General features: G+C 38.1%; 1 protein-coding gene across 1 annotated transcript in view; it reads left to right on the top strand.

The window, feature by feature from the left end:
* DNAH14 (dynein axonemal heavy chain 14) overlaps nt 1-19,517 on the top strand; it is a 344,464-nt gene that overhangs the window by 36,198 nt on the left and 288,749 nt on the right. Inside the window, exons 8-10 of the mRNA XM_058533894.1 lie at nt 5,621-5,765; nt 9,349-9,480; nt 16,704-16,954. Coding sequence (XP_058389877.1) covers nt 5,621-5,765; nt 9,349-9,480; nt 16,704-16,954 — 528 coding nt within the window. The remainder of the gene's footprint in view (nt 1-5,620; nt 5,766-9,348; nt 9,481-16,703; nt 16,955-19,517) is intronic.

Below are 19,517 nucleotides of genomic sequence, written 5' to 3'. Positions count from 1 at the left end.
TTAATTCTGGACATTTTGATTATGATGTGTCTTGGTGTGGGCCTCTTTGGGTTTATCTTGTTTGGGGCTCTCTGTGCTTCCTGTACCTGGATGTCTGTTTCCTTCCTTAGGTCAGGGAAGTTTTCATCTATTATTTCTTGAAATAGATTCTCTGCCCCTTTGTCTCACTCTTCTCCTTCCGGGACACCTATAACACGGATGTTAGCGCACTTGATGTTGTCCCAGAGGTCCCTTAGACTGCCCTCACTCTTTTTAATTCTTTTCTCTTTTACCTGTTCAGCTTGGGTAATTTCTTCTAGTCTTTCGTCTAGCTCACAGATCCGTTCATCTGTATCCTCTACTCTTTTGAGTTCCTCTAGCGAATTTTTCATTTCCAGTATCGTATTCTTCATTTCTGATTGGTTCTTTTTTATATCTTCCATTTCTTTGTTGACATTCTCACTGAGTTCATCTATTCTTCTCCCCACATCAGTAAGCATCCTTAACACTCTTAGTTTGAACTCCCTGTCGGGGAGGTTGCTCATTTCTGTTTCACTTAGTTCCTTTTCTGGAGTTTTGTCCTGTTCCCTTACTTGGACTGTATTCCTTTGCCTCCTCATTTTGCCTCTTTCCCTGTGCTTGTGTCTACATATTAGGTAGGTCAGCTACGTCTCCTGCTCTTGGATAGGTGACCTTATGTAAGCGGTGGCTTAGGAGGCCTGCCGTGTGCTTCCCTCAGTTCTCAACATTCCAGGGGTGACCCCTATGTGGGCTACGTGTGTCCTTCTGTTGTGGCCTGTTTGCTCTCCCTGTAGGCGCCCAGGGAGGCTGAGTTATGCTCCTGGCCAGCTGTTGTAATGCTGAGCTGCTTGCAGTTGTTGTGGGTCCTTCAGTCTCTTTATCAGGTGTGGGGATCCCCAGCACAGTTGGCTGCAAGTTCTAATACCCCATTTGTGTTGCAGTATTTCTTTTAAGTGAGTAGGCCCCCAGCGTGGCAGGTTGTTAGGCTCAGGGCCTGACAATTGCTATAAGCCTCCAGGCTTTAAGTCTCTTGTCAGCTCTCTGAGGATTGCAGCTGGGTGGGGCTGGCCTCAGGCACGGGAGCACCCAATTTTTTCAGGCTTTGGAAGGTGGGGCAAACACCCTATGTGTGTCTTTGAGAAGCACAAGTCTTCTGCAGCTGAGAAGCCCTGCCGCCCACAGGTCCACACACACAGTCAACACAGTCCTGCCCTGTGTGTGTGCCCTGACCTCCCGAAGCAGACCCAGTCTTTCCACAGCAGGAGCCCCACACACTCCACCACCGCCCCACACTCTCCACCCGCTGCCTGTGCCCACCCTGCCCCACTGAAGTCAGCTCAGTTGCCAGGCTGCAGAGAATCCAGTCACCAATCTATGCAGGCCCACAAGTTGCCTGAGGGCTTGTTGGGTGGGGCCAGTCTCTAGGGTGGGCTGCCTGCCCTGGCTGAGCTGGATTAAATCGGTGCTCTAGCGGGTGGGGCAGACCCTGGGCTAGCAGGCCTCAGGGAGAACTCCAATGGCGTCTGTGTCAGCACGCCCACACCAGGCCACAACAATGGCCGCCGCCAATGTCCCAGTCCCTGGAGAGGTCTCACCTCTCACCGAGATGCACTCAGGGCCTATTAAGTGAGTCTCTTTTCACCAAAGCACTGTGCACCTTTCTTTCTGGTGATTTTAGGTTGCTTTCTGAAATGGGTGAGTTTGTGCGTGGGCCCTTTAAGAGCCGGTTTTAATTTCTTTGTGAACCGGGTTTTCTGGGGGTGCTCCCCAATGTTTTAGTAGCAGGCTAAGTCAGATATTATGCCACTCCCCTCGACTGTGCTGGGTCCACAAAATGCCCACAGCGGGGGTGCTCCCCGGTTCAGGGCCCCACGCCTCCAGCGAGGCTGCGTACCTGTGAGTTGCTCCAGCGGCCGTGAAACTGGTGGCTTAGGAAGGCGGCGTTTTTCCTCTCCAGAAGGGAGTCTCTGCCTCTTCCACCTCAATTAGGATTGTCCGTTGTTGCAGGAGTTCCTCTTATCCAGTTTTCAGTTCTGTCTCAGGGGTAATTTTTCCACGAGTAGTTGTAAATTGGCTGTGTCCGCGGGAGGAGGTGAGTTCAGAGTCTGCCTACGCCACCATCTTGACGTCTCTCCGGCTTGTCTTTTTTTTTATTCAAGATTATCTATTTAGCATCTACTACATGCCAGGCATTAGGCTAGTAGTTAACTTGCTCCTTGAAACTATAAAGTAACTCTGTGGCCTCATTACTTTCCTGCCCTGGGTGGGCTTTAATGGGGAGACCTGCGCTGTCTCTCAACGCCTCCCCCTTGTTAAAGTGATGCCCTTTGCTGCAGGGGTGGATGGAGCAAGCGATGGGGATGAGGGGTTGCAAGAAAGGGGGTTGCCGCTGGCCATTACTTTCTTGTAGACAGCACATGGTTAGGTCAGGTTTTAAAATCCATCTGCTGATCTCTGTCTTTTAATTGGTGTATTTACACCATTTACATTAGGACTGAAGTTTGCCATTTTAGTTTTTGGTTTCTGTTTGTTCTCTCTGCTTTTGTTTGTTTTCTTCTTCCCGCCTTCCTATGTGTACTTGAACAATTTTTTAAAATTCCATTTGGATTTATCTATAGTATTTTTGAATGAATCTTTTGTGTAGCTTTTTATTGGTTGCTGTTGGTATAACATAATATAGACATAACTTATACAGTCTACCGGTGTCATTTTATTAGTTTGAGTGAATCACAGAAACCTTACCTTTATGTCCCTTTCTCCTTCCCCATTTATGATATAATTGTCTTAAATATTTCCTCCACTTACATTTGGCACTGTATCAGTGTTATAATTTTTACTTCCTTCATCTAACATAATTTATAAAACTCAAGAGAAGGATAATCTATACATTTTAAAAAAATGTATTCAGTTTGGTTTGTTTATCATGTTCTTGCTTTCCTTTTGATGTTTCAGGTTTCCTTCTTCTATTGTTTTTTTTAACTTCTGTTTGGAGAACTTCCTGTAGCCATTCTTTTAGGGTAGGTCTGCTGGCAACAAATTCTCTTACTTTTCCTTTATCCAGAAATGTCTTGATTTCTCCTTCATTGAAGAATATTTTTGCTGCATATAGGATTCTGAGTTGACAGTTATTTCCTTTCAGTGTTTGAAAAATCTGTGCCTCTTCTTTCTGACCTCTATGGTCTTTCCAGTTGTTTTTCTCCTATAGATGTTTTTCTCTTGCAGCTTTCAAGATTTCTTCTTTTGTCTTTAGTTTTCAGAAGTTTGACTTTGATATGTCTTGGTGTGGACTTCTTTGTCTTGATTCTGTTTTAGGTTACCCTGACTTCTTGAATCTCTATGTTTGTGCATCTTTTAACAAATTTGGTACATTTTCATCCATATTTCTTTAAGTATTTTTTCAGCCCTGCCCTCTTTCTCCTCTCCTTCTAAGACTGTAGTCACAAATGCTAGATCTTTTTTAGAGTCCCACTGGTCCCTGAGGGTCTGTTCATTTTTCTCAGTCTATTTTTTTTCTGTTGTTCAGATTGGATAATTTCTGTTGTTCTGTCTTCCAGTTCACTGATTTGTTTCTCTGTTTTGCCATTCTGCTTTTAAGCCCATCTATTGAGTTTTTTATTTCAGTCATTATGTTTTTCAGTTCTAAAATTTCCATTTGGTTTTTCTTTATGCCTTCTATTTCCCTGTTTTACTTTCTGTTTCTTTGCTTGTTACCACCCAGTGAAGATGAAAGTCCCAGCTCCCTACGCAGCTTTTCCTGAAAACCCCCCAGGGGGCGCTTGATGTGCTCGTTATGGCTTTGCCAAGGGTGGAACTCGAGGCTCTCCCTGTGGCCTCTGTCTTCCCTATGGTATTTGGATGGAGTAGAATGGTCATTGTTTAAAAGTTTTCTGTCTTGCTAGGCTGCCCCTTTCCTGGTCTTTTAGCTAGACAGCAGGCTTTTTTGTCTGCACCTGTTGGCATTTTCAGGTTGCTGGTTTCTTCAACTCCAAGTCTGGGATATATAAGGCAAGTGAAAACCCAGGGAACTTACCACCATGCTATTCCTAGCCAGTTCACCTTCTCTCCTCTACCTTTCAGTGCCTTCTTATGTTTGCTTTATATATATAATATCCAGAGTTTTTAGTTGTACCTAGTGGGAAGAATAGTGAAAAGTACGTTTACTCCATTTGCCTAGAAGGCGGGACTTGAGCTTTAATAGACATCTGTGATATGTTGTCTAATGCCAACCAGTTCTATCTTGTGTGTGAGTCAAGTTTTGGAGAATGTGTTAAAGAATTTTCTAGTACAATAGAATGGAAATTTGTTGGTGAGTTCCTCATAACACCTATACTCAGTCATCAATTGATGCATTATTTTGCTCTTGTCAGATCTCGCCATTACAACTGTAAATTTCTTCATGCTTGCCGTGCCTATAATTATTTTTATAATGCACCCTCCCTAGTTTCCTCATATCTGTGTTAAAATATGCAAACAAATTGAATACATTTTTTAAAAAGGAAAAAAAGAAAGCTTTAAACAATGCTGAGTAACATGAGTTCATTACTACCTGAATTTTGATCATCATTCTCTTGTTAATAAATTCCAAGACTGGGTGTGCTTTTTGTGATGTTTTACTTTCTGGAATGTGCCACTTGTCTTTAGTGTGATCTCTCTTCCTCCCTGTACTAGATGCTTAGAGGAATGTCAATGAACAAATCCTACATCCAGGAGTAGTTCCATGTTATGTGAAGCCTATATAATTTGAGGTCTTCTTTAAGATAAATGACACAAGGCTTTGAAAGGGACAGTGAAAATAAAGGACCCGTGAAGCTTAAGCTTCACTAGCTTCATGGTCTATAAAGCTTTCCTTCTGTAAAATGGAAAGACAGAAAAAGCTAATTTCTGATCATTACGTTTTTTTGTATGTTGTGAGTTTGACAACCTGTAGAAATCAGCCACTCCACAAGGGATTAAGGAAGGGCAGAAGGCCCCCTCTTGTCTGTGTACACAGTTGCACAGGGATGTTTGCTTTCCTTGATCCAGTTTTCAAGAAGTCTCATCTCTTCCACCCTGCTCTTTTCTCCTACAATTCTGTCCTTCTATTCTTTCCAGTGTTGTTAGCAGTGATTTGTCTCACCTTTTTGACCATCCTCAGACCACTAGAAAGGGGCAGAGAGAAGAAAAGGGCTCCTCTTCTCTATTTTAGGATATAGGTGGTTGGAGAATTTAAGAAACATTCTCCAAATGGTTCCTAATCTAGTTAACTTTTTTTCCTGTAATTTGGGGAGAAGTAAACTGAGAAAATTTATTTAAATTTAATAAATAGGGGAAATATAATTCCTTTTGGATATCACTGCCTACTATTTCAAAATTATTAGAACCCAGTGGCATAACAGAATAACATCATCACTTGTTTCCCCCTTCTATTTTGTTCTTACCCAAAACACCCAGTACCAAAACCTTGCCTTTGACATTATCAGTGAAACAAATGCTTACTAATATTTATCCACGTCATTTAAAATGTGGTAGATGTAATACATGTTAACTATAGGCATTTGAAACAAATTATACTAGTTATCTCTAAATTAATTTTATTCATTTTGAATGAGAGATAAGTTTGTGGAAATTTTTTAACTTTCAGGTCATTTTTGTCCCGCCATCTTTTTGGGGCTGATGAGTTATTTCAAGGCTGTTTGCTTTATATAAAGGGACTTTGTGAAGATGCGGTTAGTCTCAAAAAAGGTAATGAACAGGAAGATAATCCATCTGCCATATGCCTTGTAAAGGTAGGTCAACGTTTACTGCTATAAGCTAATATTGGTATATAGAAACTAGGTAGAACAAATGCAGTTTTGAATCAAAGAAATACAGATTTCTAGATCTATGAGTAAACCATCCCTATGGATGACTAATGTTCTAAAATACCTGCAAAGAACCTTATTCCCTTGGGTAGTCAATTTTAATAGTTAACAACATTCCTTATAAATAATTTATTCCTTACACTTAGTCCAAGTTATGAGGCTCTTTCTTTATTTTCAAAACTCTAAATATGTAATATTACTTATAAATAATCAATTATCTCTGATACATGGTTGATAGTTACCAGCTATTCTTCCCTCAGTATTGCCTGTCAAGAAATTGTCATAAGTTGCAACTCAAAGGTTTTGGTTAAATTTATGAATTCTCCTGTTCCACAATTAAGAAAGAGTGACTTTCTTAATGAATGATTTAATTTAATTTATATAGAATAGTTCTTTTAAAGATGTTAAGTACATAGAAGTATAAATTTTAAGTGGTTAATATACAATTGAACATGATTCGAGCAGCTTTTATTTCACTTACCCACTGTGTGCGGGAGATACTGGAAGTAAAGTTGATAGTCACCTAGGCTTAGAGAAGGACTAAAAGGGTTTGGACAAAGTATAAATTTGACATTTGGCTCAAAAATTAGTTGTTTTTACTGTACACATGTAATAAGATTAATATTTATAAATCAACAGCTTGTTTTTAGAATTGATTGTGTATAGTGACTGATACGTAGTAGGTGCTCAGTAAATAGTCTTTGAGTGAATGAATAAATTAAAGACTTAATTAATGAAGAAAGATGAATTAATCACTACAGATGAAGTATATTTTGTATAGTTATATGAGAATATTAATGTTTCAAAAGGATTACATTCAAGTTAAATAGGAGACATTTCATGGAAGAGTATTTTTGATATGGTTTTAATGTAGAAGGAAATCTGTGATATTAAATTGTTTTATGAATGGCTGAATGAAAGGATTTATCAATTAACTTAATGATGGGCAGTGAGGCAAAGGACACTTTAGAATATCTCTGAAGTCTACACTTAAAATGCTAGTGGATGGTAATGCTAAGAGTGACAGAAAAAGGATCTTAGGACTCTTCTGGAGACCTTAGGCCGTATCAGCTTTTCCCCAGAACGTCAAGAGAACGGGAACAAACCTTTCTAGACAATATATAAATATTTTTTAATTATCTGTTATATGCAAAGTGCTGTGCAAAGGAGATGAATACAAAGTTAAAAACGAAGCATTGCTATTTTCAATCTACTTACCGTTTACTGGAAGAGATAATTCTTTACATATAAAAATAATAACTAATTCCAGAGGTAGTCCCTGAGTTTTGCTAATCATTTTAGCTCACCAAGTAGTAAAATATAAGGCAAAGAATCTTCACTGGCACATAATACGTGTAAAACAGTCATGTCACAGATATTCAGAGGAAGCAGAGATTAGCCTTCTTTGGAGTTAAAGATAGGGCATGTTTGAGGAAGGAAGGATATTACCAGCTAGGCCATCTGGATTTGAATAGCCAGCGAGGAGGGGATAGGGCAGTTAAGTAAGGAATATGAACATGAGTAAAACATTCAATATATGTTTGATTTGAAAGTTAGGTTGGGTCATGAATGTCTGGCCAAGAATCACAGAATAAGAGAAAAGTAGGAGCTGAACCTGCCCTAGGGCAGGGGCACTCCTAGTGGGGGTTGTTGTGAGGACAGTTTGCAAGAGCAGGAGTTTCTGAGACTGTGGAGAAGCCAGGGTCAAATGAAGGGAGAACAGAGATTCATAGCCAGGAGAACGGAGCCTGGGATCAGGAATCCGAAGGTGGCCAACTGTGCATTAGGACTGGGGAGCTATGCATAACTGGGGACGCAGACGCCAATGAGGATTGATGATGAGGAGATACAGGGAATGAAGCCAGGTTATGAATGCATGCGATGGGATTGTTCAGCAGTTAATGCCATGAACGGAGTTCACGAGCACGCCAGTGTACTCGGCTGGGATGAAAGCACACCTTTAAAGGGCTGCAATGTCTAGAACTAGGAGGGAAAGAATATACGTGGATCATGTTACCCAAACCTTCACTTTCAAATGACAAACTAAGTCCTAGAGAGATTGTCACTTATCCAGGGCCACAGAACCAGCTAAAGAGTTGGGACTTTTGATAATGTTTCCTATTCAAGAATGATTGTGGGCCCAGCCCCATGGCTTAGTGGTTAAGTGCGCGCACTCCGCTGCTGGCGGCCGGGGTTCGGATCCCGGGCGCGCACCGAAGCACCGCTTCTCCCGCTATGCTGAGGCCGCGTCCCACATACAGCAACTAGAAGGATGTGCAGCTATGACATACAACTATCTACTGGGGCTTTGGAGGAAAAATAAATAAATAAATAAAATTAAAAAAAAAATGATTGTGTTTTGGGGGAGTATTTTGAGTGCTTAATAAAAATGTAAATTTTTGTGTTCCACGCCTTTTGGGGGAGGGGGCATTGAGTGGTGCTAGTAATCTACATTTTTAACAAGTCCCTCAGGTGATTCTTATGCAGAGTAAACTTTGAGAACTATTCTTAAAGAACAACTACTGAAAGTTTCTGAACACGTTATTTTAGAAAAATTAATGTGATGTTGGTTTGTGGGAAAAATTGAAAGTGAGGAGATACAGACTTAAAGAGATTGGTCAGTATAGTACTGGAATAATGCGGATGGAAGCAATAAGGACTTCAGTTAGGATGTTGGCAGTGAGATCAGAAAGGAAGGCAGATTTTGAGACATACTTTACTGGAAAAATCAGGACCTGGTAAACAGATGTGGGACAAGAAGAAGGAGAATACAAAGAATTAATCCAAAATTTTAAGGCTAGAGCAGTACTTGTCAATCTTTTTTTATTTTTGGAAGCATACATGTATAAAGCATTATAGTACAACTAGGGATAAAGATGTCTGTATATTTACTGATAAAAATGTATTTTGGCAAGAGAATTAACATGATGTATGAAAAACAAATACATACTGAAAGGAGGAAGAGTGATGGGATACACACGAATGGATGAAACATTCTGTTTCTGTATTACCAGAGGGACGTTCAATAGCATAGTCGATGGAAATTTCTCCAGGGTGGATTCCAAATGAATTCAAAATAAAATTTACTTTATTTGGGTTATTTAATTTTAGCCTCTTCATCCTACATTTAGTGTTCATGTTTTTAAGTTTTACAAATAATTGAGACTTCAAAAGCAAAAGCAATTTCTGGGATTGGTGGTTCCCCTGGGTTCATAGATATTCAAAAGTACATCGACTCTTGAATTTCTCTCCTTTGGCTTAATCTTTGTTACAATTAAAATAATAATGTATTTTTCTGTCTTTTATCAAGATTTAGTTAGATTTAATATGGGTGTTTGAATTTGAAGAACGTATGCTGCATATAGTATATAAAGCATGATGTATACATAAGAAAGTATAAAGTATGCTCCTCTTTATGACGTGGAAAGATGACCAAAATATTTTATATCTTTTCTTTTGTAAATGAATTTTGACTTTCCAGCACTAACGTTTACTATCATTTAATTAGCTGGATGGGTCTCGAACATATTCTCTAGATGAATTTTGCGAAGAACAGTTACAGCAAGCTATGCAGGCGTTGAAACAACTTGAGAATATCAGGGGTAAAGTTATTTCAGAAATAAAAAGTACAGTTTTAAAGGTAATTCTTTAATTATATCTTCTCTATCAGTTTTTATGTACTGACTAAAGCAATGCCGCCAAATTGCATCCCTGGAAAAAGTGTTGGAAATGGGCAGGTAGAGGGACCAAGGTGATTTATTAGCCAACCAGGTAGTACTGCATTTACTAGGTACAAGAATTTTTCCAAGTGCTGTGTAGAATACAAATATATATGTATATGTACAGATCTTCTTCAACTTACGATGGGGTTACATCTTGATAAACCTAAATTGAAAATATCCTAAATCAAAAATTCTTTTAATACACTTAATCTACCGAACATCATAGCTTAGCTCAGTCTGGTGTATAGTGCTCAGAACACTTATGTTAGCCTACAGTTGGGCAAAATCATCTAACACAAAGCCTATTTTGTAATAAAGTGTTGAATATCTCAGGTAATTTATTGAATGCTGTACTGAAAGTGAAAAACAGAATGGTTGTCTGGGTACAGAATGGTTGTAGGTATATCAGTTGTTCACCCTCATGATCACGCGGCTGACTGGAAGCTGTCACTAGCCAGCATGGCAAGAGACTATTGTACCCCATATTGCTAGCCTGGGAAAAGATAAAAATTCAAAATTTGAAGTATGGTTTCTACTGAATGCATATTGCTTTCACACCATCATAAAGTCAAAAAATTGTAAGTCAATCGTAAATAGGGACACATCTGTATATAAGTATATATATGTATGTGTGTGTGTATATATATATATAAATGCGTATATATGTATATCTACATATATACCTTCAGGATGCTTAAAATCAAACTTGAGATGACATATAAAGGGAACTATGATTTGTTACAAAGTTCAATGAGTCCTTTTCATAAAAAGGACTCAATAATACAATGAACAGCATCCTTAAAACATTTTCATCTGATATGCTATGACTCATTTCACAGGATTCTTTTCGACAGCGTCCCTATTATCGGGAATGACAATGCATGAAAGCGTAATTCATACATGCATTTTGATAAGGGACTGATGCAATATCATTTAGTTATGGACTTGCTGCCTCTCTCTGCTGGTTTGGCTGAATCCAGGTGGATATTTGAAGCCCTCTGGAGAAACAGATGGACTGGGTGTCCCTCAAATGATTTTCAAATATTATTTCTCTGAATTGAACTTTTGATAGATAGCGGGTAGCAATGACTTCAAGGCTTTATTTCTTGAGAGGAAGAAGAAGTGTAGCTATTTTATGTCAATGAAATAAAGCCTCTCATTCCTTATCTTATTCCTCATAGTCCTAACCTCCCTCAGCCCAGTCATATGTAGACAGACTCTGGGACAGTTTGGCCAAGGATGGTGTAAATCAAAAAAGGGATTAACAAAATATAACTTAGGCCACTGAGACAGAAGTAAAATATTACTCATAGTCATTCTACTTTCTCCCATTCAGCATCAGCAGGATCTGGTCACAAATGTTTGTTAAGAGATTTTCCACTTAAATCAATTTCAAATAAGAACCTATTAGACCCACTGCCAACCCTGTTGTTGAAATCCACCAAAACTATTCACTCCATGAAAGTATGTGGATTTAATAAAGATGATAAGATCATAAAACCGAGAATGTGTCCAAATAAAAAAGGATGTGACTTAACATTGGGAATGGAAGTATCAATAAAGGATTGTGTTGCTTTTTTTTTCCTTTAGATGTTATCTCTCAAACAGAGGTTCATGCCCTATTTTGACATAGCTCTTTAATCTACCCAACAGACCACTGAGTTGCTGGGTCCCACGTGGCTACATCAGTCAGGGAACGTTCTCCCTTTCCCCATTTCCAGAGTGACTGTCATTACAAAGCACTGATGTTACTTCTACTATTTTGTTATGACATTTGATATTTACATGCTAAGGACAGTGGTTCTCAAGCTTTAGTGGGCAAGAGAATCACCTAGAAGCCTTGGTAAAACAAGAGATTTCTGTTTTAGTAGGCACAGCCTGAGAATTTACATTTTGCACCTGAAACTTTACTGAATTTTTTATTAGTTCTAACATTTTTGGTGGAGTCTTTAGGATTTTCTGTATATAAGATCTTATCATCTGCGAACAAGGACAATTTTACTTCTTCCCTTCTGATTTGGATGCTTTTATTTGTTTTTCTTGTCTGATTGCTTTGGCTGGGCTTCCAGTACTATTTTGGATAATAGTGGTGAGAGTGGGCACCCTTGTCTTGTTCCTCATCTTAGAGGAAAAGCTTTCAACCTTTCACCATTGAGTATAATGTTATCTAGTAATTTTTTCTATTTCTTCTAGATTATTTGTTGGTGTATAATTGTTCATAGTAGTCTCTTTTGATTAGAGAATTCAATCCATTTACATTTAGATTAATTATTGGTAGGTGAGGATTTACTAATACCCTCTTATTAATTGTTTTCTGGCTGTTTTATAATTCCCTGTTCCTCTCTTCCTCTCTTTCCGCCTTCCTTTGTAAACTGATGATTTTCCATAGTGGTATGCTTTGATTCCTTTCTCTACATTTTGTGAATCTACTATAGCTTTTTGCTTTGTGGTTACTGCGATGCTTACATAAAATGTCTTCTAGGTATCACAGTCTATTTTACACTGATAACTTTGATCACATACAAAAACTCTACCATTTTACTCTCCCCGCCTTTTATGTTTTTGATGTCATCATTTACCTCTCTATATATTGTATGTCTGTTAACAAATTATTGTAGCTATAGTTCTTTTTAATACTCTTGTCCTTTAACCTTTATGCTAGAGTTATCTGGTTAACATTCCACCATATCACATTTTTAGAGTATTCTGAATCTGACTATATTCTTACCTTTATTAGTGTGTTGTATATTTTCATGTGTTTTTGTGTTACTAATTAGCATCTTTTTATTTCAGCTTGAAGAACACTTTTCAGCATTTCTTTTCTTTTTTTTTTTTGTGAGGAAGATCAGCCCTGAGCTAACATCCATGCTAATCCTCCTCTTTTTGCTGAGGAAGACTGGTTCTGAGCTAACATCTATTGCCAATTCTCCTCCTTTTTTTCCCCATAGCCCCAGTAGATAGTTGTATGTCATAGGTGCACATCCCTCTAGTTGCTGTATGTGGGACGTGGCCTCAGCATGGCTGGAGAAGCAGTGCCTCGGTGCACGCCCGGGATCCGAACCCGGGCTGCCAGTAGCGGAGCACGCACACTTAACCACTAAGCCAGAGGGCCAGCCCTCAGCATTTCTTATAAGGCAAGTCTAGTGGTGATGAGTTCCCTCAGCTTTTGTTTGTTTGGGAAAGCTTTTATCACTCATTCATTTCTGAAGGACAGCTTTGCCATGTAAAGTATTCTTATTTGGCAATTTTTTTTTTTGGCTCTTTGTGCATATCATCCCACTCTCTTCTGGTCTGTAAAGTTTCTGCTTAGAAATCTGCTGATGGCCTTATGGGAGTTCCCTTGTAAGTTACAAGCTTTTTTTATCCTGCTGCTAAGATTCTCTCCTTATCTTTGAGTTTTGAGTTTTATCATGTGTCATGGAGAGGATCTCTTTAAGTTGATTTTATTTGGTGATCTGTGAGCTTCATGAACTTGGAAATGCAGATCGCTCCCCAGATTTGGGAAGTTCTCAGCTATTTTCTTTAAATAAGCTTTCTGCCTCCTTCCTCCTCTCTTTTCCTTTTGGAACTCAAATAATTGGTAAATTGATTCTTTTGATGGTATCCCATAGATTACTTAGGATTTATTCACTCTTTTCCATTCCTTTTTCTTTTTTCTCCTCTGACTGGATAATTTCAATTGATCTGTCTTGTAGCTCACTTATTCTTTCCTCTTCTTGGTGGAATCTGTTGTTGAAGCTCTCTGTTGAATTCTTCATTCAGTCATTGTATTCTTTAGTTCCAAAATTTCTATTTGGTTCTTTTTTATGTTTTCTATCTCTTTGTTGAGCATCTCATTTTGTTTGTATTGTTTTCCTCATATCATTAAGTTGTTTATCTGTGTTCTCTTGTAGCCCTCTGAGCATCTTTAGAACAATTATTTTGAATTCTTTGTTGGGTAATTCCCGGATATCCATTTCTTTGGGGCCAGTGACTGGAGGTTTACTATATTCCTTTGGTGGTGTCATGTTTCCTGATTTTCACGATCTCTGTAGCCTTGCATAGGTGTCTGTGCATTTGAAGAAGCAGTCACCTCTTCCAGACTTTGTGGACTGACTACAGTAAGGGAACACTTACACCTGTGGGTGGGGCATGCTGGAGCATCTTGTGACCCTAGGTCTAGTGGTGCAGGGTGCCAAATGCAAGAGCTGTTGGGGGTCCTCAGCAGTGGCTCCAGGTCCGATGGCTAGGGACCAAGGCAGGAAGTGGTGGTGGCCAGAACTTGTAGCATGCACACCCCTGGCTGCTGGAGCTATCTGCAGGTGCCTATATACTGGCAGGGGCCAGTGGAGACACACAGATAGTGGTGAGGGCAGGGCAGGCAGCAAGGATCAGGCCAACTGAGGATGCACTGGTACCTGCTGAGAACTGCCTATCAGCATATACTACTGTGGCTGCTGGGTCTCACCACAGGTGCATGGCAGTACAGGGGTCAGCCTAGGGGCATGAAGGTACTCAGCTGGTGGGGCTAGCTGCAGGTGAGTAAAGTGGTGCAGGCAAGTGACCAAAGACAGTGTCTGATCCAGGCCCACAAGCAGCTGTGGGGGCCTTGGCTGTCGTGTGTGCTGTCCCATGACTGCAGAGTCTTCCCCCCAAGCATGCACATGCAGTGGAGTTTGGTGAAGGGTGTCAGGCCAGTGGCCAGCTGGAGGGGCTAGCTGTGGGCATATGCATGTTGGTGGGGTCAGCGATGGGGGTCTAGGCTGGTGTCTTGCACTCATACAGCCACAGAGGCCTGGGCTGGCTGCTGGTGTGGTTCCCAGGCTCCGGCAGGGGCAGGATAAGGGAAGGAGTGCGGAGGAATCAGGCAGCTGGCATCAGTGAATATGAATACCTGTGTGGCAAAAGCTGGTGAATCTGATGGGGGTCTGCAGCAGCTGTGCTGGTCCTTGGTTCCTTCTTCAGTGGCAAAAACTGCTGTGTTTGTCTGTTGAGCAGGACACTGTGAACCGTGATCACTCCTCCTGCATGGCTGCTATTAGCAGTCCCTGTTTTTCTTTCTTGTTCTAGCCATCTCTGTAGATCTCAGCTTTGCTACTCAGTGGGAACAGGTTGAAATCAAAGTGGGACATTTGTGCAGTGCCCTAAAGTCTGGAGAAGCTGGTTGCCCCCTCCACTCTTTCTTTCCTGGCAAGAGGAGCTCTCTCTAGCTAGAGAGTTCCCTCTTGGCACTGAGCAATGCCTGCTAGGCACGGAATGATGCAGACAAATTGAAGCTGTCTTCTTTCTCTTTTTGTGTGGCTGTGCTCACAAAAAGACCTGACCTGTGCTCAGGTCTTTTGTTCCACTGTGTTGCTGATGTCTCTTAAGTGGACTCTAGAGCTCTCCCAGAGCTGTTTTTGTTGGTGGATAGCTGTCTAATTCTTGATCTTTGTGGGGGGACAGAGGCTGGGGGTCTCCTACTCTGCCATCTTGGACAAATTTTTTAAACTGTCCTGAAATATCTGACTACTCTTTGGCTAAACCATAAGCTAGTGGTTCTCCAATAGGCTGCACACTAGAATCACGTGTGGTGCTTTTAATAAATATTGATATCTGGGACCATCCTAGACCAATTAAATCAGAATTTCTGATGGTAGAGCCCAAGCAGCACTATGAAAGCTCCTCAGCTGAATCTAGAGTACAGCTAGGTTGAAAAGCATTCTTTTAGGCAATGCTTGGGACTCCTCGCTCTGGAAGAATATAACACAGGTATAGAACTGATGGAATGGAAACCGAGAGCTACCATCAGTGATGTAAACCTAGAGTCAGAATTGAGATATGCCTGACCCAAAATATAGTCTGTGATGGCATAAAATAGGCGAGCTTATCAAATGCCAGAATCTCCATCAGCCTCAGCAATATTCAATAAAAAGACCAGCACTACCAGGCCTATTTCTTATATACTTTTGTACTGATACAGTTATTAAGCTATTCAAAATGGTCTTGAATAGTTAATAGGCACTACTTTACCATTTTACCAATTAAAAATCCATGCATTATGCACATAAGGTTTTCAAATCATGTGGCCACTCCTGGGAAAACATAACTTTTTCAATAAAAACATAACCTATTGATAAATTTAGTATTCCGCGTGTCAGGCTCAATATGGCTCTGCCCGTAACTGGTGTAGAAATTACCCTGTCTTTTTTTTAGCCCAGTTTCTTTAGCAACTGTCATATTGATCAGGAACTGCACCATGTTGGTAAACCATTCCTCCAGAGCGTCAGCCAGTACTGGAAAAAACCTGCCAAACTGGTAAACAACTGACCTAATTAAATTTTAAAAAGGAAAACATGAATAAATGAAATGTGAAGAGAGGCAACATAAAAAACTAATGCAATTATGTTTTAAAAAATCAGAATACAAGTTGAGAAGGATGACTATTTACCAAGTATTTAAGTATCAATGGAGCAAAAAATTAAAAGCATGAACACCCAATAAAAGAACAAAAATTAGAAATATTTTTGGAATTTTAAAGGTCTATCAGTAATAAAAAATGTTTATGTGTCTAAAAGGAACAATTTCGAGTAATTTCAGGATTATTTTTAGGAGCACAGTTTACAAGTGTTTAGTGGTATTAATAGTACTGATGCCACCTATTTTGATCAAAATACGCCAGTCTTCAGTAACCTAGTAAGTCAGTTGTCTTAAGAGATATAATTATATTATCTAAAAAATAAAACTCTAATATCAGATTTGAAGAACTTAAATTTTTTCTTAATTTTGTATTATGTAGCATATATGTGTTAAAAAAAAGAAGTCTAGTTGCTATAGCCTGGCGTAAGGGAGACAGCACTGGACTGGGTTTTAGGAAACCTTCTATTTAGACTTGACTCTCCCCCATTGCTAACTCTAGGTGTATCTGAGGAGGGTCCCTCTATATAGGAACACGCAGATCTTCGTTAGTGTATACTTCCTGTTTGAGTTCCATAAACTTATCTGCTTATAAGTGAGACATCAAACTTCATAGTCTTCAGAACATATGAGTTGTTTTCTTTTTGCTTGATAATATTTAGTTCCAATATGTTATTCAGACTAATAAAAATAATATAAATTAGAAATCATGTTGCAGTAACACAGGAAATCATCACTTGTCTCTCAATTGTTTATTGAATTGTAGGTGGCAGAAAAGAAAGACCTTAAAGAATATTTTGAGTCAAACCTCTCTGAAGATGACACAGAATATTTCAAGCTGCCTAAATATCGAGATTTATTAGAAACAATTTTGAGATTTCTGATGCTGGTTGACTACATATTTCAGGAACTCATCCGTCAATTAATGAACACTGCAGTCACACTACTTTTGGAATTATTTAATAATTCTGCTAGAATGCCATTTTCCATGGAAAAAAAGAATGAAAATCTCATCAAGTAAATCACAGTTTTTTGACTTAAAAAAGTAATTTATAATAATAATGTTGTAATATATTGCCACTTACGGAGGAAATACCTAATAATTTAAGCTAGAATTTGAAAATTCTCTCCTTGTAGCCAATTATATGTACTCAAATTTTGCAATTATCTGAACTTATTATCTGGTAATACTTTACATAATGCTGTCCAGAAAATTTCCCAATTCTTTTTCAAAATTCTGCATAGGTCAGGTTGCCATATAAAATACAGAATGTTTAGTGAAATTTGAAATTCAGATAAACAACAATTAATTTTTTAGTATAAGTATGTCCCAAATATTACCTATACTAAAAATTATTATTTATCTGAAATTTAAATTTAACTATGTGTTCTGTATTTTTATTTGCTAAATCTGGCAATCTGATGCACAGGATTAATATATGCAGGATTAATGAATTACATAATCCTATGTATCTTCCAAGTTCAGAGCTAGTTCTTAAAGCTATGTGACAATGATTCTGGAAGGAGCCACAAGGTTGAATGGGAATTTGAATCAATTCCAAGTAATGTCTATGGAATACAAAATATTTTCACCTTCTATTTAAACCGCTGTTTAAAAAAAAAAAGCATTTTTCTCATTTTCCACAATGGGATCTATCCACTGTAATTTGTGAAATAAGGAATACAAATTGAAATTGTAGAATACTTTAATTATGTCCAAACTGTCAAAATTTAGCAATATCATTTTAACCAAATCGAAGTTTTAGTATCATAACTAGAGAGAGAAAAATATATCAATTCATAAAATTGTAAAGAATCTTAAAGATAATATATTCTGTTTTTCTGGTTCATTACTGAATCCATAAAGCTTAAATCACTTACCTAAGTCCTTGTAACTGATTTGAGTCAATGCCAGGACTTTAACCTATATAAAAACACAACTATTTAGTGATAGCTCATTATAATTTTATTTCCTCTAAAACTACTGGTGTGTATGTATGTGTATATTTGTGTTTAGGAAAAGTCTTTAATTCTGAACATAATTTTTTAAAATAGATTTTTATTATTATAGTTAAGTCATCACTTAACTATATAACTAAATTTCCAAATTATAGAAAATTTGGAAAACAAAAATCACCCTAATTCTATCACTTAAATACAATGTCTTATTATTTTGGTGTAATTTCTTCTAGACTTTTCCTAAATAGTTTTCCAGTGTTGTAATCCTAGTGTACTACTTTATAGCTCATTTTTAAAATACAGCATGTCTTGTACACATATTTTTATGTTATAGGAGGAATACATGGGTAGTGGTTCAAGTACATCTTTTTTATGGAGTCAGACTACCTGGGTTCTAATCCCTATTTTGTCTCCGACAAGTTTTGTGACATAGGCTAGCTATTAACCTAACAGAGGTTAAATAAATTCTTTAGACCTCAGTTTCCTCTTCTCTAAATTGGAGATAACTATAATACCTGTATCATAATGTTGTTGGAGAATAAACACAGAGTAAATGCCTGGTAAGTAGTAGCTATCATTATTGAATCTGTTTCCATTGACCTCCTAACAATATTGATTTGTATTTCCATAATGAATAATGATGTTGACCATCCTCTCATTGCTTATTAGCTATTTATATGCCCTCTCTGGGTAAATGTCTATTCAAATATTTTGTCCATTTTTAAATTGTGTTATTTGTCTTTTTACTGTTGAGTTTTAAGAGTTTTTTAAAAAATATAGTTTGGATACTAGGCCCTTCCTATTACCAAATAATAGGTTATTTGCAAAAATTTTCTCCCATTCTGTGGGTCATCTTTTCACTTTCTTGATAGTATCCTTGGGAGCACAAAAGTATTTAATTTTGAAGAAGGCCAGTTTATTTTTTCTTTGATTTTGCTTTAGGTGTCATATCTAAGAAATCGTTGCCTAATCGAAGGTCATGAAGATTTATACTTATGTTTTCTTCTAAGATTTTACAATTTTAGCTTTTGCTTTTAGGTCTTTGATGTATTTTGTGTTAATTTTTGTATGTAGAGTGAGATGGGGTCCAAATTCATTCTTTTGCATATGGTATAGAAATACATATAGATATGGTATAGAAATAGATAAGATAGATAGATACATAGATAGATAGATATCCAGTTGTCCTGGCACTCTTTGTTGAAAAGACTATTCTTTCTCCATTGAATTGCCTTGGCACCTGTAGCTTTGTAGTAAGTTTTGAAATTGGAAAATGTGAATCTTCCAATGTTGTTTTTCAACATTGTTTTGGCTATTCTGAATCCCTTGCATTTCCATATGAATTGTAGAATAAGTTTTCCAATTTCTGAAAAAAAAAAAAGGCAGCTGGAATTTAGATAGGGATTGCATTGAATCTGTAGGTAAATATGGGGAACACTTTCATCTCAACAGTGTAAAGTTCTCTAATCCATGAACATGGGATACCTTTCCATTTATATAGGTCTTTCACTTCTTTCAACAATGTTTTGTAGTTTTCAGTGTACACATCTTACACTTCTTTTGTTAAATTTATTCTAAGTATTTTATCCTTTTTGATGCTATTGTAAATGGAATTACTTTT

Source organism: Diceros bicornis, chromosome 38, assembly GCF_020826845.1.
Source record: "Diceros bicornis minor isolate mBicDic1 chromosome 38, mDicBic1.mat.cur, whole genome shotgun sequence".
Lineage (NCBI taxonomy): Eukaryota > Metazoa > Chordata > Mammalia > Perissodactyla > Rhinocerotidae > Diceros > Diceros bicornis.
Note: the sequence above shows the minus strand (reverse complement) of the source record. Positions and strands in the feature narration are given on the sequence as shown.